The sequence below is a fragment of the Salvelinus fontinalis genome, chromosome 6, assembly GCF_029448725.1.
Source record: "Salvelinus fontinalis isolate EN_2023a chromosome 6, ASM2944872v1, whole genome shotgun sequence".
In the NCBI taxonomy this organism is placed as follows: Eukaryota; Metazoa; Chordata; class Actinopteri; order Salmoniformes; family Salmonidae; genus Salvelinus; species Salvelinus fontinalis.
The window spans coordinates 51,286,504-51,304,569 of record NC_074670.1 but is presented as its reverse complement, the minus strand read 5'-3'; the positions used below and the strand labels follow the sequence as shown (position 1 = coordinate 51,304,569).

General features: G+C 44.7%; 2 protein-coding genes across 2 annotated transcripts in view; one reads left to right on the top strand and one right to left on the bottom strand.

Annotated features, from left to right (window-relative positions):
• The window catches only part of mrpl11 (mitochondrial ribosomal protein L11), a 57,260-nt gene that overhangs the window by 10,866 nt on the left and 28,328 nt on the right, over positions 1 to 18,066 (bottom strand). Inside the window, exon 2 of the mRNA XM_055926958.1 lies at positions 15,682 to 15,837. Coding sequence (XP_055782933.1) covers positions 15,682 to 15,804 — 123 coding nt within the window. The 5' untranslated portion in view covers positions 15,805 to 15,837. The remainder of the gene's footprint in view (positions 1 to 15,681; positions 15,838 to 18,066) is intronic.
• On the top strand, positions 6,986 to 12,819 carry LOC129858050 (transmembrane protein 121-like). Its single transcript, XM_055926957.1, has 2 exons — positions 6,986 to 8,380; positions 11,316 to 12,819. Exon 2 carries the CDS (start codon positions 11,318 to 11,320, stop codon positions 12,371 to 12,373), a length of 1,056 nt encoding a protein of 351 aa, XP_055782932.1. The 5' UTR covers positions 6,986 to 8,380; positions 11,316 to 11,317; the 3' UTR covers positions 12,374 to 12,819.

Here is an 18,066-nt window from a genome sequence, read left to right as displayed (position 1 = left end):
TAAACTCAGTTTCACAACTCCTGACATTTAATCCTAGTAAAAATTCCATCTTAGGTCAGTTAGGATCACCACTTTATTTTAACAATTTGAAATGTCAGAATAATAGTAGAGAGAATGGTTTATTTCAGCTTTTATTTCTTTCATCACATTCCCTGTGGGTCAGAAGTTTACATATACTCAATTAGTATTTGGCAGCATTGCCTTTAAATTGTTTAACTTGGGTCAAACGTTTAAGGTAGCCTTCCACAATCTTCCCACAATAAGTTGGGTGAATTTTGGGCCATTCCTCCTGAAAGAGCTGGTGTAACCAAGTCAGGTTTGTAGACCTCCTTGCTCGCACACACTTTTTCAGTTCTGCCCACAAATTCTCTATAGGATTGAGGTCAGGGCGTTGTGATAGCTATTCCAATACCTTGACTTTGTTGTCTTTAAGCCATTTTGCCACAACTTTGGAAGTATGCTTGTGGTCATTGTCCATTTGGAAGACCCATTTGCGACCAAGCTTTAACTTCCTGACTGATGTCTTGAGATGCCATCTATTTTGTGAAGTACACCAGTCCCATCTTCAACAAAGCACCCCAACAACATGATGCTGCCACCCCCATGCTTCACGGTGGGGATGGTGTTCTTCAGCTTGCAAGCCTCCTCCTTTTTGCCCCAAACATAACGATGGTTATTAAGGCAAAAAGTTATATTTTGTTTCATCAGACCAGAGGACATTTCTCCAAAAAGTATGATCTTTGTCCCCATGTGCAGTTGCAAACTGTAGTCTGGATTTTTTATGGCGGTTTTGGAGCAGTGGCTTCTTCCTTGCTGAGTGGCCTTTCAGGTTATGTCGATATAGGACTTGTTTTACTGTGGATATAGATACTTTTGTACCTGTTTATCCAGCATCTTCACAAGGTCCTTTGCTGTTGTTATGGGATTGATTTGTACTTTTCGCACCAAAGTACGTTCATCTCTAGGAGACAGAACGCGTCTCCTTCCTGAGCGGTATGACGGCTGCGTGGTCCCATGGTGTTTATACTTGCGTACTATTGTTTGTACAGATGAAAGGTGGTACATTCAGGTGTTTGGAAATTGCTCCCAAGGATAAACCAGACTTGTGGAGGTCTACAATTTTTTTCTAAGGTCTTGGCTGATTTCTTTAGATTTTCCCATGATGTCAAGCAGACGCCCCAAGTTTGAAGGTAGGCCTTGAAATACATCCACAGGTACAACTCAAATTATGTCGAATAGCCTATCAGAAGCTTCTAAAGCCATGACATCATTTAATGGAATTTTCCGAGCTGTTTAAATGCACAGTCAACTTAGTGTATGTAAACTTCTGATCCACTAGAATTGTGATACAGTGAATTATAAGTGAAATAATCTGTCTGTAAACAATTGTTGGAAAAATTACTTGTGTCATGCACAAAGTAGATGTCCTAACCGACTTGTCAAAACTATAGTTTGCTAACAAGAAATGTGTGGAGTGGTTGAAAAATTTGTTTTAATGACTCCAACCGAAGTGTATGTAAACTTCCGACTTCAACGGTATATATATAGAGAGAGAGGGAGCATATGCAGAGCATGTGAGCAGAGTTAAGCAGTTGGAAATACCACTCATGGTGTGGTGCTTGCAGGCGCTCCATGTGCTTTCCTATGCTCCGCTAAAAAACACTCCGCACTCACAAGAAAAAAAACTGGCACTCCAAATTTGCTCCATTCATTAAAAATCACAATTTGACCAACACCCATCTATTTTTGTGACTACCTGGACCTACCAGTTGGTATTTAAGTATCGAAACCAAACCATATGGATTTGAATGTAAAGTATTTGAATTAACATGAGAAGGCTACAATAGGCTACATGTCATATTAAACAGCATGTAAACACTCCAAATAGGTCAGGAGCCAGACAGGGAGACTAGAAGGAATGAAAATGAATTATTTAGGCTATATTATTTCAAGGCTATAGCCTACAAAGAAATACACTGAAGGATTTGGTTTGGCTATTTGTTTGAAGTGTATGTGGCAGTTCTAGCTTGTAAGGCGTCCTGGGTGAACCCCCCTTTAGTGTCCGCGCCCGCCTGCACCAGGGGGCGCCTCGTGCCCGTACATAAATCTGCTACTGAATTTTGTACTAGTCTATTAATACATCTCTGTCAAAATTAGTCATCTCTCCCATGTCTTATTCGACTAGTAGTTTTGAAAGTGTAAGGATACTAATTCAGCCATAGTTGTTCTGAAATGTTTATTGCTTGCCAACATTTTACTCCCTCCTCTGCTTAATATAACACACATACATTAATTATTAATTCCGGTTGCCTATCCTGACGAAGTTTGCTCTCTAGAAAGTATTTGACTCTGATGTGTGCCACAGAGAGTAATTGACTCTACACAAAATTAAGAAAATTAGGAAGGGGGGGGGGGGGGGACTTCTGGCAGGGGGTAGATTTGTGTCACAACAGGTGAGCAGCGGAGAATATCCTCTCCACACTTGCAGAGCCACTGGGGATGCTAAACACCCTTTTGTCCACACTTACCAGGCTGTGCAGGGATGTGGAGATGTTTTAAAATGTTTCTATAGGTAGGCCTAAAGGTTTAGGCAAAATAACCCAATCAAAACGGAAAGCTCCTTGAACGTGGGAATATGCCAGGCCTATTGGGCCAAAATCAAGTATGGCCTATTGTATAGATAATAGAACAAAAATGAATGAAACATTTAGTTTAAACTAAAAATAAGGATGTTTAGTTTATAAATACTTTGCTACGATGACACACTTATCTACCCACCTTATTCCTTTCTTTTAGCATGTGCATGTAGTAAGTACACCATCATGCTTTTGGGATGTCTTTTCAGACAATGATTCTTTAGTTGTGGACACTACATCACCCTAGTCCCTCTCTTGCTTCTCATCTTGATTTAGCACCTGTGTGTTTTATCAGTTTCTTTATGAAAATATTTAGCGACCTCCATGGCAGTAGCTAAAGCAAGCAGCACACAAGCAGACTACAAATGCATGCTGGCCGGGCGTGCCCTGAGCTCCTAAAGTGAGCGCTACTGGAGTGGGCAAGAAGGTCGATGCTCCAGCCTATGGGAATCTCGCTCCAAATTGGACAAGTTCTAACCACTAGGCAGGTAGCCTCAACCGCAGGTACCCTAGTGTTTAGCGCGTTGGGCCAGTAACCGAAAGGTTGCTAGATCGAATCCCCGAGCTGACATGGTAAAAATCTGTCGTTCTGCCCTTGAACAAATCTGTTGTTCTGTTCCTAGGCCGTCAGTGTAAATAAGAATTTGTTCTTAAATGACTTGCCTCGTTAAATAAAGATATATATAATACTCTGAGGCAGACAGACTTCTGGAAAGTTAAAGGCAAATTGACTGACCAGACAACGAAATGGCAGACAGTGAAAGTGGGCACAAGGTAAACTATATCAGGTAATCATTTTAATTAATACATTACATGAGGGGCCAGTCAGTGGGGCGTTTGACGATGACAGGGTGAGCTAGTATCCTTCTCGCCCCCACACTTTCTAATAGCCTAATTGAAGTCATTATTGGGATTGAGCCGTGTTGGTAATTGTAATGAGGCTCTTTAAACTGGCAGTGGAGTCTGGCATGCCATGAAAGCAAGGTTCACTTGGCTCCCTGACTTCCCATGACATTTATAGCAGAGAGAGGGAGAGCGACTGATGGCCGCGGAGGAGACACTGAGCATTTGCACCCTGGTCAAATAGCCAACCCTGGGCCTGCTCCACTCCATCTGAACATCTAATCATCCCACAGTAAGAGACGAGCAGCGGGCTAAATCCTCTCCTCCTGCACCATGACTGATTAGGCTCCAGAGTGCAAAATGGCAGCAGCCCATCACCCAAGGCGGGCCGACACATTATCTAGTGGAAGGAGTATTTAACTCCCGCACCTTCAAAGAGTTTCTCTGAGATCCTGTCTGTGCATCAGGATTAACTGCTAATCTACGGCGGTATTTCAGCCGTCTAACTACACAGCGACAGCAGTGAGTAATTGCTCCAATTTATTTCCAGATCAGAGGGTTATGATAAACAATTAAGAGAGCAATTAGGCATATGCGATTAAAATCTGATTTGATTTGACACCCTATTCTCCACTCTTTCTGTCACACCTCATGTTAAAATGTGATTGGCCTTTCAGCTTCACTAACAAGATATAGCGAGCACCGACATGAGCGAGCCAGGGTGGATGTGAGTGTATATGGACAGAATGAAAAGAGAGAAAGCAGAGGAAGAGATGGCTGGGAGGTAGGTTTGAGTGTTCGGTGTAAACAGTGTTCATCGTCAATATTTGAACAATGAAAAAGGTTAATTTGACCAAGGGGAGAAGACGGACGTGCCACAGGAGATACTCATATATATGGGTGTGTCTCCTCTACCCTCATTTGAGCCTGACAAGATTATCAGAGGGAGAGCGAATGTCCTAATACGTCATATTAATGTGTATCTTTCAGAAACAAATCGTTGATGGGTAAATCCATTTGAATTCAATCACTTCATAGCATCCCTTTTGCAACAAAAATTGATCCTAAAAAACAAATGGTAGAAGTTTGCCAATGGTAGAAGTGGCAAGAAAGTGACTTTTTAGACCTGAACGGCAAAACATTTAGATAGAGGTGCTCAAAGTTGACCCATTTTGCAGATCGCACCCTACTACGAGACATCCATGTCTTCAAAATATAAACGGTTGACTTTGATATTACTTAAAAGCATTGTAAAAAAAAAAGAAAAAAAAAAAGAAGAAAGTTAATGTTCATTTTTATATTCACATGTTGTAGCTTAGACCATTTCACATCTCAGGTTTTTATGTTGTGCCTGCCCTCGGTTGAGACACGTTCTTGAATACAGGGTGGGTGTCATTTCAATCATAGAAACAGAATTTTTAGAATGGCCCAATCCCTTCAGAGTCAGACCACTGCAATTTAGCTGGTAAAACCGTTGAAATTTACTTTAAATTATTTACTTTAATTACTAACAAATATTTCCATTCGAGTCAACATTCTCTGATGTGTGGACCATCAACCATCTTTGTGGTACAACGTAAAAATTTTAATTCTATTACATCCATCAAACAACCATGTTTTTAAACAACCCTGTTTGTAAGCTTTTAAATTATATCAAACTCAACAGTTTATCTTTTCCAGTGATGAAGACATGGATGTCTCATGGTACGCAAAATAGGACAACAATAGCATGTCAGCACAGGTCCTCTGAGTCACAGCTAACGCTTGACACAATATCGTACTGAAATAGAAATGGCTACTTCAAGCACATTTTCCAAATGACAAGGAAGATGACAACGGACAGTGCTGGCCAAACTCCCAAAGAGCTCATCTCCATAACAAGTGAAATGGATGAGCATCATCCAGCAACACCGCTCTGCTCTAAGGGTGTATGTATTGGCCTGGTCTAGGACAGTTTATACACTACAGAGAACCTGCTGAGATGAGCAGCAGGGCAGGGGGAAAAAAAGGTGATTACATCATAGCAAAGAAAACATGGTATTTCTCAACTCCATTAAGTTCTCCTCACACGCGAGGCAGTGTTGTGCCTCATGATTAATCATGTGTAGCGGCAGCAGCAGGCTGAATGGTCTACTGGAGGCATCAACAAGACGCATCAGGAACTCTGGAGGAGCGTGTGGGAGAGCCAGGAACTGTATTACAGGGCTATTGACTTGATAGCGTTTCACTGGAGTGTAGTGGCAGTAATAGCAGCAGCAGTACAGTAGAAGGAGTTTAAATCTTTGTTTCCATTGAACATGCCATACAAATAAAGGCATTTGTATTAATTATATTTAGAATGCCTTGGTCATTTTTTATTTTTGACAACATGTGAAGTGTTGGTCCCGTGTTTCATGATCTGAAATAAAAGATTCCAAAAATGTTCCGTACACACAAAAAGCTTCTCTCTCAAATGATGTGCACAAATTTGTTTACATCCCTGTTAGTGAGCATTTCTCCTTTGCCAAGATAATCCACCCAGCTGACAGGTGTGGCATATCAAGAAGCTGATATAACAGCATGATCATTACACAGGTGCACCTTGTCCTGGGGACAATAAAAGGCCACTCTAAAATGTAGAGTTTTGTCACAACACAATGCCACGGATGGCAAGTTTTGCGGGAGCGTGCAATTGGCATGCTGACTGCAGGAATGTCCACCAGATCTAGTGCCAGAGAATTGAATGTTAATTTATCTACCATAAGTCGCCTCCAACATAATTGTAGAGAATTTAGCAGTACGTCCAACTGGCCTCACAACCGCAGACCACATTTAACCAGGCCAGCCCAGTACCTCCACATCCGGCTTATTCACCTGCGGGATCGTCGGAGACCAGCCACCTGTACAGCTGATGAAACAGGAGTATTTCTGTCTGTAATAAAGCCCTTTTGTGGGGGAAAACTCTTTCTGATTGGCTGGGCATGGCTCCCAAGTGGGTGGGCCTATGCCCTCCCAGGCCCACCCATGGCTGCGCCCCTGCCCAGTCATGTGAAATCCATAGATTAGGGCCTAATGAATTTATTTCAAATAATTGATTTAGAAAGCACTCCACTTGCCACATTAAACTCAATTATGCAGTAGTTAGAGCAGTGGCGGAAAGGAAACGTGAAAGCAGAGAGAGAGACACAGCATTCTATTCTGGCCCGGTGGTGGTTGGCCTCTGCCACTGGTGGACATCAGCTTGGTACCAAACAGTCCTTAGGATTCTTGGACGGTCTCTTACCCCACATCCTTCCCCACTCATGTCTAGGGGAAGTGATGACTGCGCAGTGCTGTGGACAGGCTGCCTTCCCTCTCCCTCCCTCTGTCTGTCCCCACCTCCCACCCTGCTCAGCCTCTCCACGCTGAAAGAGCCAATGCCGAGTGACCTTCAACCACACCCACAGGGAACCAAAGGAAAAAGGGAGAGAGTGAGGGAGGAGTGATAGAGAGGAGAGGTAGAGGGAAATGGAACTGGAGGGCATAAGGAGAGAGAACGGGAGAGTAGAAGGATAGAGAAAAACCTCAAATTGAACCCAGGCAATGGAAAATCTCTGTGGAAGCCAGTGGAGCGCGTAGCTGATTGTGACAAGAAATATGACTCTCCTTCCCCTTTCTCACTGGTCTGATTAAAGCTCTCACTTGGAGATGACCCACACACACGGAGAACAGAGAGAATAAAAGGTAGAGGGGAAAAGGGAGAGTCTTTGAATTTAGATGTGACGCTGAGAAGGTGGAGATTGATTTGCCTATGCACTTAACGGAACACAATGACAAGGTGACGCAAACGTACTCTCCTTGACCATCAAAACAATCTCTCCAACACTAAAACCCTTCCATTCGGAAACCCTTAGGCTATACTGCAGCCGAGTGGGACCGGTTTAACATTTACAGTACAACAAAAAGACAGGATGGTTTTGAAATGTGTCCACAGGCATCTCTTGCTCTACTTGCTTCCATATATCTGAGTGACATTTCAGTAAGGGTCCATTCTGTATATCTGATATTTTACTGGCAGGGCAAATCAAAGCCATAATCTACTTCCATGTAATACAAAAGCCATTATGCTAGTTATAATTTCAGCAAAGTGGCATCATGATAATTACCATAACCGATTGACATAACCGTGGGCTCCTAAATATTCATGCATTCCACTCTGGATCTTAAAGTTATACAGCTGAGCTGATGGTAAAAAGGAGGAGGTGGCAGAGGAGAGCTGAGCAGGGAGAACGAGCGAGGAAGAGAGGGGGAGCTGAGAGCACGTAACCTGCCTACAAATGAACACCACTATCAAAGTCTAGTGGCTCGGTGAGTTTATTCATGGCTCTCGTGTCCTCAAGGTTTGCTTTACAGCCGATACTTCTTATGTGGATTTTTTTTTGGGGGGGGGGGTCGTGTATTCCTGATAATGATTCCGCGTCAAGCAGTATTCCACTTCTGAGCGACTTCGACAGCTCAGAGCACGGCCAATAAGCCCGCACAGCTCCTTCGTGACTCACTGGATCTTCGGCTGCCAGACCCGAGGTGTCAAATTCAAGACGGACATACCGAGAGACGGAGAATCGTGCAGCCGCGGTGACCGTGGAATAATTCAGCAAAATGACAAGCTTATTTGACCGACTCAGAAGAAAGAAAGGAGTCTTGACTGTTTAAATGTGAACTTAATTTGGACAAACTCGAAGATCGACAGAGGGCAATTACTTTTCCCTATTTAACAGGGAGCCTATTCAAATATTTTTGGACATAGCACAAACAAAGCAAATCGATGTAAATAATCCGTTTGGACCTTCATGTTCATCCAGGGACCACTCCACTTCTACTAATAGGCGAAGTGGATCTCAATCAAGCCAGGTGGAGCGGCAAAGCAAGAACGCATGCTTTGGGTAACTATCCCCCACTTTCAAAGAGTTGAATTATGTACGCATCAACTAATAAAAAAGGTCATTATGTAACAGGTGGTGCATCACATTTTTGCATAAGACTAGATGACTAGGTTACATTTTGGGGGCTGCATCAACATAATGGAAGACAACGTCCCCCATAGAGGGGGTTTAAAACAGATCTGTTGAAATGATCATGGAAAATAAATATTACATTTTGAGGACATGCACCAATACATATTCTTCCCCTACACGAGTAAAATCCTATAATAGCTGTTCCCACAGGTTTACAAACGCTTCATGAGACATCAGATGTTACTGCTCAAGGGCAACTCAGTCACCAGATTTAGACAGGATTTCACATTACTATTCCATTAGACTTATACAGATTTCACCCCCATTCATTCATCCAGTTTAATTGCAGACACCTAATCACCTCTTTCTCTCTAACAAGCAGTCCTCTCAGTCTCACTCACATATCCCTTGCTTGTACAAGTAAGCATTTGATTTAGTTTGTAGTAAGACAAACATTCCAGGCAGAATGTTTTTATAGATGAATTACAGGTCTAGAGCAATTCATGTTCCTTTTACCTTCAGCCCAGCACACCTGGCAGACCTCCAATATAAAGAGAAAAACAGAAGTGACAAACAAGGAGGCGAGCCTGATTTCAAAATGCTACCCGGCTGTTTGTGTGTGTGTGTGTGTGTGTGTGTGTGTGTGTGTGTAAGGGAGGCAATTCGAAAGCCATAACAGATTACCCTGGGTAATTGGTGAAAACACTCCTTTCTCCACCACACAATACACACAACAAAGTTGTCTTTATTTTTGCCCCATTACACACCTTGGGCTGAGAAATCCCAAGCAAATCATTTACCTGTCCACCTTTACAGGCCCTTTCCTTATAGTTGCAGTGGAAAAGCCTGAATCAGCCTGTCAGCTACAGTATCCATTTCTAATCATAGTGATGATGAATTTGGCCATTATTGATGAGCAGAGTGGGGACACACAGCCGTCATCGGGGACGCTCACTCAGAACAGAATCAATTGTGTGTGTTGACAAGCCGTAACAACACAAACACAGGCTGACAGAGGAACGCCGGGGTTCCAGGGTACTATTTTAGACGCATATGGAATCGCCAAGTGGCGTGTTGGGAATGAGAAAGGCAAGAAGAAAAACACCATCTGGGGTGGCAGATTACCTTTCTCCCGCCACTGACGGCAGTTTGGGGGGGGGGGGGGGGGGTTTGTTCAGCTAAAGCACCATTTTCAATTCCAATATTCTCGAAGTCAGCGAATTGATACACTAGTATCCATTCACTTCCAGCTATGATAAATCAGGTTGTGGGTTGCAGTGAAACACAAAAACCCGTCGTCTGATAATCATATATTAGTGATTCTGACGTCTGGGCTCCTCCTCTTTCTCCCCATGTCCCTCGGAGGATCAGTCAGTCTAGGTCGTTTCCTCAGTCATCCATTTTTCACTCATCTGTTCCACAAGAAGTAGTAATGCATTTAATATCTTCTGATCTCAGAGTTAGCATAAGAAACCATGTATTTTTCCCCCACCAAATTCTGTCTGCAGCTTCGTCTTCCTCACTTTACCTTCCATCCTGCGCTCATCTCCCCTCCTTGTCAGGCTGAGTTAATTTATGAACTGTTACCTTGTAGTAATACTTTATTAGGAATGTAGACAGCCAAGAGCATCAATCTCTTACTTTCAATTCCCTCTCTCCCACAAGTCTCTCCTGCAGACACTGACAGTCTCTCTCGCGCCGTGGATGACAGGGCTCAGATGAGTGCTGCATTGAAAAGATTGATGCCTGTCGTCAATCAGAAGCACACGTTAGCACACGTTATTAAGAGGTAGATCTGTTCATCTGTTCCTCGCTGGCCGCAGAGCCCGCAATCGTTTCGCTCGATCAGACTCAAGTGTTGCCATTATGGCAGATCTGGAGATGGTAAGGATTTCATATTAAAATGCCATCGATCCCGTGAAGTGGTTGACACCCTTGGTGGTGCTGTAGGCAGATGGCTAACACTTCTCCTCAGTGCTCCTGGCTGGGTCTGCTCTGAGAACCATACGCTACAGTCTCTTAGCCTCAATACGTCAAGGAGGGGCATTTCACCGTACAAAAATCGGTGATCATTTCTCACTCCCAAATCAATACTGGGGTTTTATACAGTCCACTTAAAAAATGGCTTGGCGCAAAAAAATGTACACATTGGTATTCCATAAATGGGAAAATTAGCCCATTAGAATGGCTTGCACGCAGGGACACACGCACAGTGACAAACACGTGTTCATGAACACACAAGCAAGCAATTACCGTCAAAAAACATCCTCAGAACAAATCTTAAAAAGAGAAGCGTTATTAATATTCCGCCCAAATGAGAAGGCAATTTTCCGCTGACTTAAGATTGCAGCACGCAGCAACAATGAGGCCGACTAAACAGCAAGGAAAACAAGTAGACAAGCTGCCTGCCTGGCTGCACTTCAACACAATTCATTAATAATGAATAAGGTAAGGGCACACAAGCAAAACGCCACAGCAGAAAACCTGGGTAATTCTGAGTTTTAGACAAGGTGCCGATCAGGGTTAAAACTTACATAGCTGAAGAGCACCATTGAAATAACATATATACAGAGGAGTGAGAAAATGTACACAGTTCCTCAGCATTGCATGGTCAGGGAAGAACAGCCTCTGACCGAAAGATGGAAAAGGCTCACCGCTGAATTGGCATCAAAATTATATTTATCCATTGCAACAAGCAAAAAAGTATGACTGGCATCACTGTTAGGTAAGCAAGCATCTTGAAGAACGATTGTCTATCATGCACGTGAAATTCTCATTGGTGAATGAGGACAAAGTCTAAAACCGTTCTTCTGAATATAGTACATTTTTTCTTGACTTGTCATCTTTCTGTTTCCTCTCCCAGGCATGGTGCCTACGCCCCAGGTGTGCGTATCAACCCTGGTCACAGTGAGCACAATGGCAGTGGTCGACCTCTACCTGCTGGAGCAGAGCATGCTGGGAGCCCGGGGCAAGGCAGGGCCCGGCGTGTGGCCGTGCGCCGCCGTGCTGCTAGGTGACCTGGGCTTCCTGCTGGCTCTGAGGTTTGTGTCGGCGGGCGTGGTGTCGGAGGCGCTCTCCCCCCGCCGCGGCTTCGCCAACGCCCTCTGGTTCCTCTTCCTGTCCCTGCTCCAGCTCAAACTCTTCTTTGTCTGCCAGAACTACCGGACGGAACGTCGGCCACCCGACCCCCTGGCCAGGAAGACACTCACCCTGCTGCTGTCTATCTGCCTTCCCTCCCTGTTCCTCATCCTGACTGGGGCTGACAACATGACGCCAATGCGGAGGAAGCAGGAGGTGCGGGGGAGGCTGCTCTGGGTGGTGGTGGACCTGCTGGATGTTCTGGACCTGCAGGCCGGGCTGTGGGAAGCCCACGCAGGGGCCACTGATCTGAGGGTGCCCCTGTGGGCCGAAGGCCTGGTGTTCTTCTACTGCTACGCCTTGCTGCTGCTGCTGCCCTGCGTGGCCCTCACAGAGCTGGGAGCCGCCGCCATGCCGGGACAGAGAGGGGCCCGTAAGGAGCCCCTGTACCCTTGGCTCAGCCTGGTCACCATCAACGTGTTCACACTGGCCCTCAGGGGAACGGGCATGCTATGGTACAGGGACCCCCGGGTCTCGACAGTGTTCCTGGGGAAGAACCTGCTGGCCCTGGCTGTGAAGCTGAGCTCAGCCTGGGAGAGGCACAAGCAGGGTGGGGACAGAGGGACGGGGGCTGGGGACGGAGCAGAGGCAGGGGGGGAATCCACCCTGGCAACGCAGAGCTCAGAGCAGACGGAGGACCAAGCCACAGGCAAAACCACCCCTGGGCCACCCTCCCGCTACCACACACCGTCCCACTCCCACAGCCACGGCTACTCCCTGTCCCATGTCAGTCTGGATCCCACAGAAACCTCCATGGGCCCCTCCATCTCCCATGAACTCTAGAAACTGTCCAGAGAGAAAGACAGCACGGCATCAGCCGTCAAGCTCATCAGAGCTCCCAGGTCAGGGAAGCATTTAGCACTGAAGAGAAGATAGTTGGCCTCACAGAGACAGAAACTAAAAACCACAGGAAACCAACCCAGGCAATCACAGCAGTAACTCATCCAATTAGCTAACTTTGGTTAAAGGGATGATTTTTCAATCCCCTGGGTCCCGGTCACCTGTAGTATTTGAGAGAGGGCTGGGGTGACATGAGAAATGTAAAGCGAAGAACTGCATTGTTTTCCAAGGAGCTACAATCAGTACTGGTTCCAGAGACATCGGTGTCATATGGGACATAATCACGTGGTGTTTGTCAGTGTGTTTCCTGTGAAAGCTCTTCCACAGCTGTTGTCGGCGACACCTCCAGGACAGCTTACAAACTGAAATAAAGTTTTTCATTCTCCCAGGCTCCGACACTTTATTGGCCATGTGTGGGAGGGTATTGGCAGCCTGTCGCCACAAATGGAGAAAACAGGATCAGAGGTCGATCATTCACAGCTAGGGGACATACTAGCTGTCCAACTCTCCACACATCCGGGGCAGGCAGTGCAGCGTGATGTGCTATGTGGACAGAGTGACAGAGAGGAAAAGCTATCATATAATCACAATTTAACCAGCAGCACCAGCCCTGGTAGGCATGCAGTGATCCTTCAGCCAGCCATTTGTCTGCAGGTCTGGCTTGAATGTTTCAACAGGGGAGCCTGCAGATGTGCTGTGTGAGAGGAAGTGCTGTTTTGAGGATAGGCAAGGGTCTATTCAATCTCCATCAGCGGTTCCTAATGCACTCCGCACCCAGTCTGCCTCCGCTCTAACCATTAAATGCTACTATTAATTGAAATTGGGACCCATTTGTCTAAATGCTAATAGCTTAGATAGCTTTATACTTGGTTTACAGGGCATATTTACAGGATGGGCTAACACACCAGGGTTGAGAATGCCTCAAATTCCAATTAAATTCTTGAATTAGAGTTAAAGTAGTTAGCAGAATACAGATTTGCAATTTGAATGAAAGAAAATACAATTGAACAAACTCAAAGTGAATCAATAAGGAAAACAAAACATGTTAATATTCTAAAGGCATGTTTAAATTTTGTTCAATATGGCCCCCCCATATTGAACAAAATTTAAACATGCCTTTAGGATATTAACATGTTTTGTTTTCCTTATTGATTCACTTTGAGTTTGTTCAATACCAGCATTTTCCTGAGGCCCCGAAGATATAGTGGCGCCTCCATTGGGGGGGTATGACATTTCCCAGAATGCATTAGCTTAACCCTCAAGTTCACCCGAGGCCTTCAAAAAAGAAGCCAAACAAATTAAATTGGTTGGTGGAAACATAAATTGGCTAATCTAAGCACTAAAGTAAAAAATAAAAAAACTGTACATGAACATTGTTTACAGAGAAAAGTGATATTCTTTACTATCTGAAAGTGTGACCCGTCAGATTCAATTAAACTCATGTTCTGTGACTGAGATTCATTTCTTTGAATTGCATTGAATTTAATTTTACTTCATGTCACTCAAACTGAAATGTTGCATCCTGTGGGGTCGCCAATTCTAATTAGAATTTTAACTTGAGTTGAATGGGAGTGTTACGAAACCGATTAGACAGGCTACTGTGAACACGGTGCTCGCTAAGTCTAGGGGGTTCTAGGCTTGCCTAACGGTTCTGCAATCTGACTTGACGTGTCCATTAATGTGACAAGTAAGCGTATGCGACCAGGTGTTGAATGCATGTACCCAGGAGACACCAGCTCGTCTCTCTTGACCTCTTGGTCGGCCAGTCCAAGCAGATTATTATTTGTTCAGATGGTGGATTAAACTGTTACAAAAAGGAACAAATACCAAAAGCATGCCCAAACTAAAAGACTAAAAAACAAAACGATAGGCCTCGTGGCCACCAAAGAAAACCATCAACCTCACAGATTTCCCAGCTGGGACATTGACAGTCAATCACCTTAATTGGCAGCACCTAACGTGCTCATCAAGGCTTCCTAGCAGAGCACAGCCCTTGACCCGGTTGGTTGCTGCTGCCCCCTGGGGATGAGGTGTGGAAGTGTAGGATGTTGTTTTGTAGTACGCTGCGTCTACTTATACTCCTAAAACCTATACTACCTAACCTATTCCATAACAGAAGTCAATTCCAAAATTCTGAATTGAGCCCAACCCTGACACACACAGCAAGGCCATTCCTCCAGGGAGTTTCTCTGTAGTTCTGAGAGAATCGGCAGGGATGTGAACTAGAGTAGGCTGGGAGTCCGCTTCTCCGCCTCGCGCGCTTTCATCCCTCACTCACTCTCCATTTCAAACACTACACATTGTGGATGCACTCCCCGTTGGGCAACTTGTCTCATATTTCAAATATAACGGCAGTAACTACATCAGCAGCCGCTTCAGAAAATGACTACTTCCTTGGATTTGTTACACCTGTTAAGCCCCATGTACAACCCTCAGCATTTTCCTGAGGTCCCGAAGATATAGTGGCGCCGCTCTTCTTTCCTCCTCCTCTCCCTCTTTCCTCGCCTCCATTGGGGTGTGCTAATTTCACTCTGGACTGTAATTACTTCTCCCCCACCAAAGCCGTCAGGTCCTCCCTTTTGTCTTCCGTTCTCCCTTTTATTGCTCTCGTTTGTTTAAATATGCCCTGCGGCCGACAGGCAACCTATCTCTTTGCGCTTCCTCTGTCAGGGGTGGTTAGTCAGAGGAGAGGAAGGGGAAAAAAACAAGGAGAGAGGGAAGATTAGGGCTAAAGGCCGGTGCCTAAAGCAGAGCGGCTGCCGACTGGCATTTATTTACAATTTAGCCTACCACATACACACTCAGCGCTTGATGGAGCAAGGCAGCAAAGAAACACACACTCGCACGGTGCGCCGCAACAATGGCATACGAAACCACTCTAAAAAGAGGGGCGCTTCAGACAAACCTACAGCTCGGCTTTGCCTGGACGCAACCCGTCTCACCTCATTACTACGCTCTTTATCTTTTCCTCAGCTCTTCAACCCACTGTGTGGGAGAGGGAGACACTTAACAGAAGGGAATCTAAATCATTCAACATGGCTCAGCTCTCAAAAGGCACCAACACCACTTATTTTTGTCTGGAACTTCCAAGTATATTTTAAGCGCAACTGCCAACCGATGACGCACAAGAGCCTGACACTCGAAGAGATTCAAGAGGAGACGTGTAAAGAACTTGACACTATGTTTCTCTTTTCGTTTTGAAGAAAATAGAATAGGAGAGACAGGAAGGGAAGTCTGAACAGTGAGTTTACCTGTCCCAGGACAGGGCCAAGAGGTGGTCCGGGGGCAGCCTGCCCTGACCTCACGATGGCCCGGATCACACCCCCCATGTCCACCTTCTTCACGGCCTTAGCGGCCTTGGAGATCTTGGACATCGTGGTCTGTCTCGAACGCTCTCTATCCGCCGTCTGTAAGGAGAAGCAGAGACTACGGAGTTAGAAACCTGAGCAGAAAAGGCTATCAACTTCACCCACCAAAGACACTTTTAAACAACTCATTTACAAACATGTTGGGTTCATTAAAATATCCCACACAGTCTAAATCGATAGGATATACCCCTGGGCTAAACCCTGGTTTTCTATTTCGTAGCAGTCGAGTAATTAAACAAATCTTTGCATTCGATCTCCCTGTGAGAGTCACCTGGTCTCCTGAAGGGCGTTTGTGATGTGGATCAGTAAGTGCCTGAATGAAAATATAGGCCTTGGGATGAGGACTGTCTCCACTGCATCTAATCTGATACCACTACCAGAGCAGTGTATAGTATAGAACCATAGTAGCCTGTATGACTTATAGCCACCATGTCTTTCTATACTGATTTCTGCATAGCCCCCACCAGCAGAGGTCAGGGGTCATTTGGAACCCAACCAAGAAACGGTCAGGCGGATAAGTGACAGAATTAATAAAAAGGAGTTGGAGGCATCATTACTCCACAGTGAGGGGTCTTTTTCATTCCACCTTCAAATGCATTTACCAAATTACCAGTCGTTAGTGGAGTGAGGAGAGTGGGCTGAACTCTTGGCCCTGCTCCACGGAAGGAGGCAGAACACATAAATAGCAAGCCTGTAGACTCTAATCCCCACTTGGAAAAGACCACAGCTGTAAAACCCAGAGATCAATGGGAGTAGACAAGAGACAAGTAGGGAATTTTAAGGTTTAGCCAGGTGATATTGGGTGAGACCCGCATTCAATAGAAGTTACAGCTTCAAAGGAGTGGAGAGGAGACCTAAAAACAATTCAGTTTGGGCAACAGAGGGTAACCAATTAGATTAAGAAGAGATGAAGAGCAGAAACAATCGAAAAGATACAGCTGAGCGCTTTGGTGTTTCAAAGTAGCAGAAACTTTTCCAATAAGAAGTTGTGGTTCTATGTATTGTAGCTGCGGTTGTTTAAGTGAAAAGTAATTGTGGGGTTTTGTAAAAATGTTAAAATGGCATTAAGCTGGTTGGCTAACTTTGGGGCAACAAATACCCTTTTGGTTTTAAGAATGAAACTCTACCCCTTGCCTTTAAAATGTCACTCACGTCCACCACCACATTTCAGCAGTCAATTTTGTGCTACTCATCTAACTTGCAACTCCACTGTTGAAGAATCATGTAGCAGTTTAAATCGATTTGTGAACAAGTCAGAAATCGAGAGGATTCCAGCATGCATCAACGAGCAGGGTAATCTCCCCAATTTCAGGTTGGGAAAAAAGCAATGTGCAAAGACCAAAGAAATAGCACGAGTGCTGAAACTGACAAACTGCCTTAGAATGTTATTCAACCTGAGATACACAAACGCCAACACACATTGACCAGCCGGTGAAATGCAAGGCAAGATGTAGAATTATGTTACCACATACTAGAAAATAAATTAGGAATGCCAGTGAATGTGAGGTTAGAACTCTAATTTGGGAATTATACTTAACAAAAATATTAAAAAGCAGCATACAACAATTTCAACGATAGGACTGAGTTACAGTTCATAAGAAAATCACTCAATTTAAATAAATGAATTAGGTCAAAATCTATGGATTTCACATGACTGGGCAGGGGGCCAGGCCCAGGCCCAGCCAATCAGAATGAGTTTTTCCCCACAAAAGGGCTTTATTACAGACAGAAATAGTCCTCAGTTTCATCAGCTGTCCGGGTGGCTGGTCTCCGACGATCCCGCAGGTGAATAAGCTGGATGTGAAGGTCCTGGGCTGGCCTGGTTAAATGTGGCCAGCGGTTTGACGTACTGCCATTTTCTCTAAAACGACATTGGAGGAGATTTATGGTAGAGAAATTAACATTCAATTCTCTGTCAACAGCTCTGGTGGACATTCCTGCAGTCAGCATGCCAATTGCATGCTCTCTCAACTTGAGACATCTGTGGCATTGTGTTTGACAAAACGGCACATTTTAGAGTGGCCTTTTATTGTCCCCAGCACAATGTGCACCTGTATAATGATCATGCTGTTTAATCAGCTTCTTGATATGCCAGACCTGTTTGGTGGAAGAATTATCTTGGCAAAGAAGAAATGATCACTAACAGGGATGTAAACACATGTGCACAAAATTTGATCGACATAAGCTTTTTGTGCATATGGTAAGTGTCTAGAATCTTTTATATCAGCTCATGAAACATGGGACCAACACTTTACATGTTGCGTTTTT

Bases quoted from the DNA above. Each gene is read 5' to 3' on its own strand.
- LOC129858050 (XM_055926957.1), top strand. From the start codon at position 11,318: ATGGTGCCTACGCCCCAGGTGTGCGTATCAACCCTGGTCACAGTGAGC.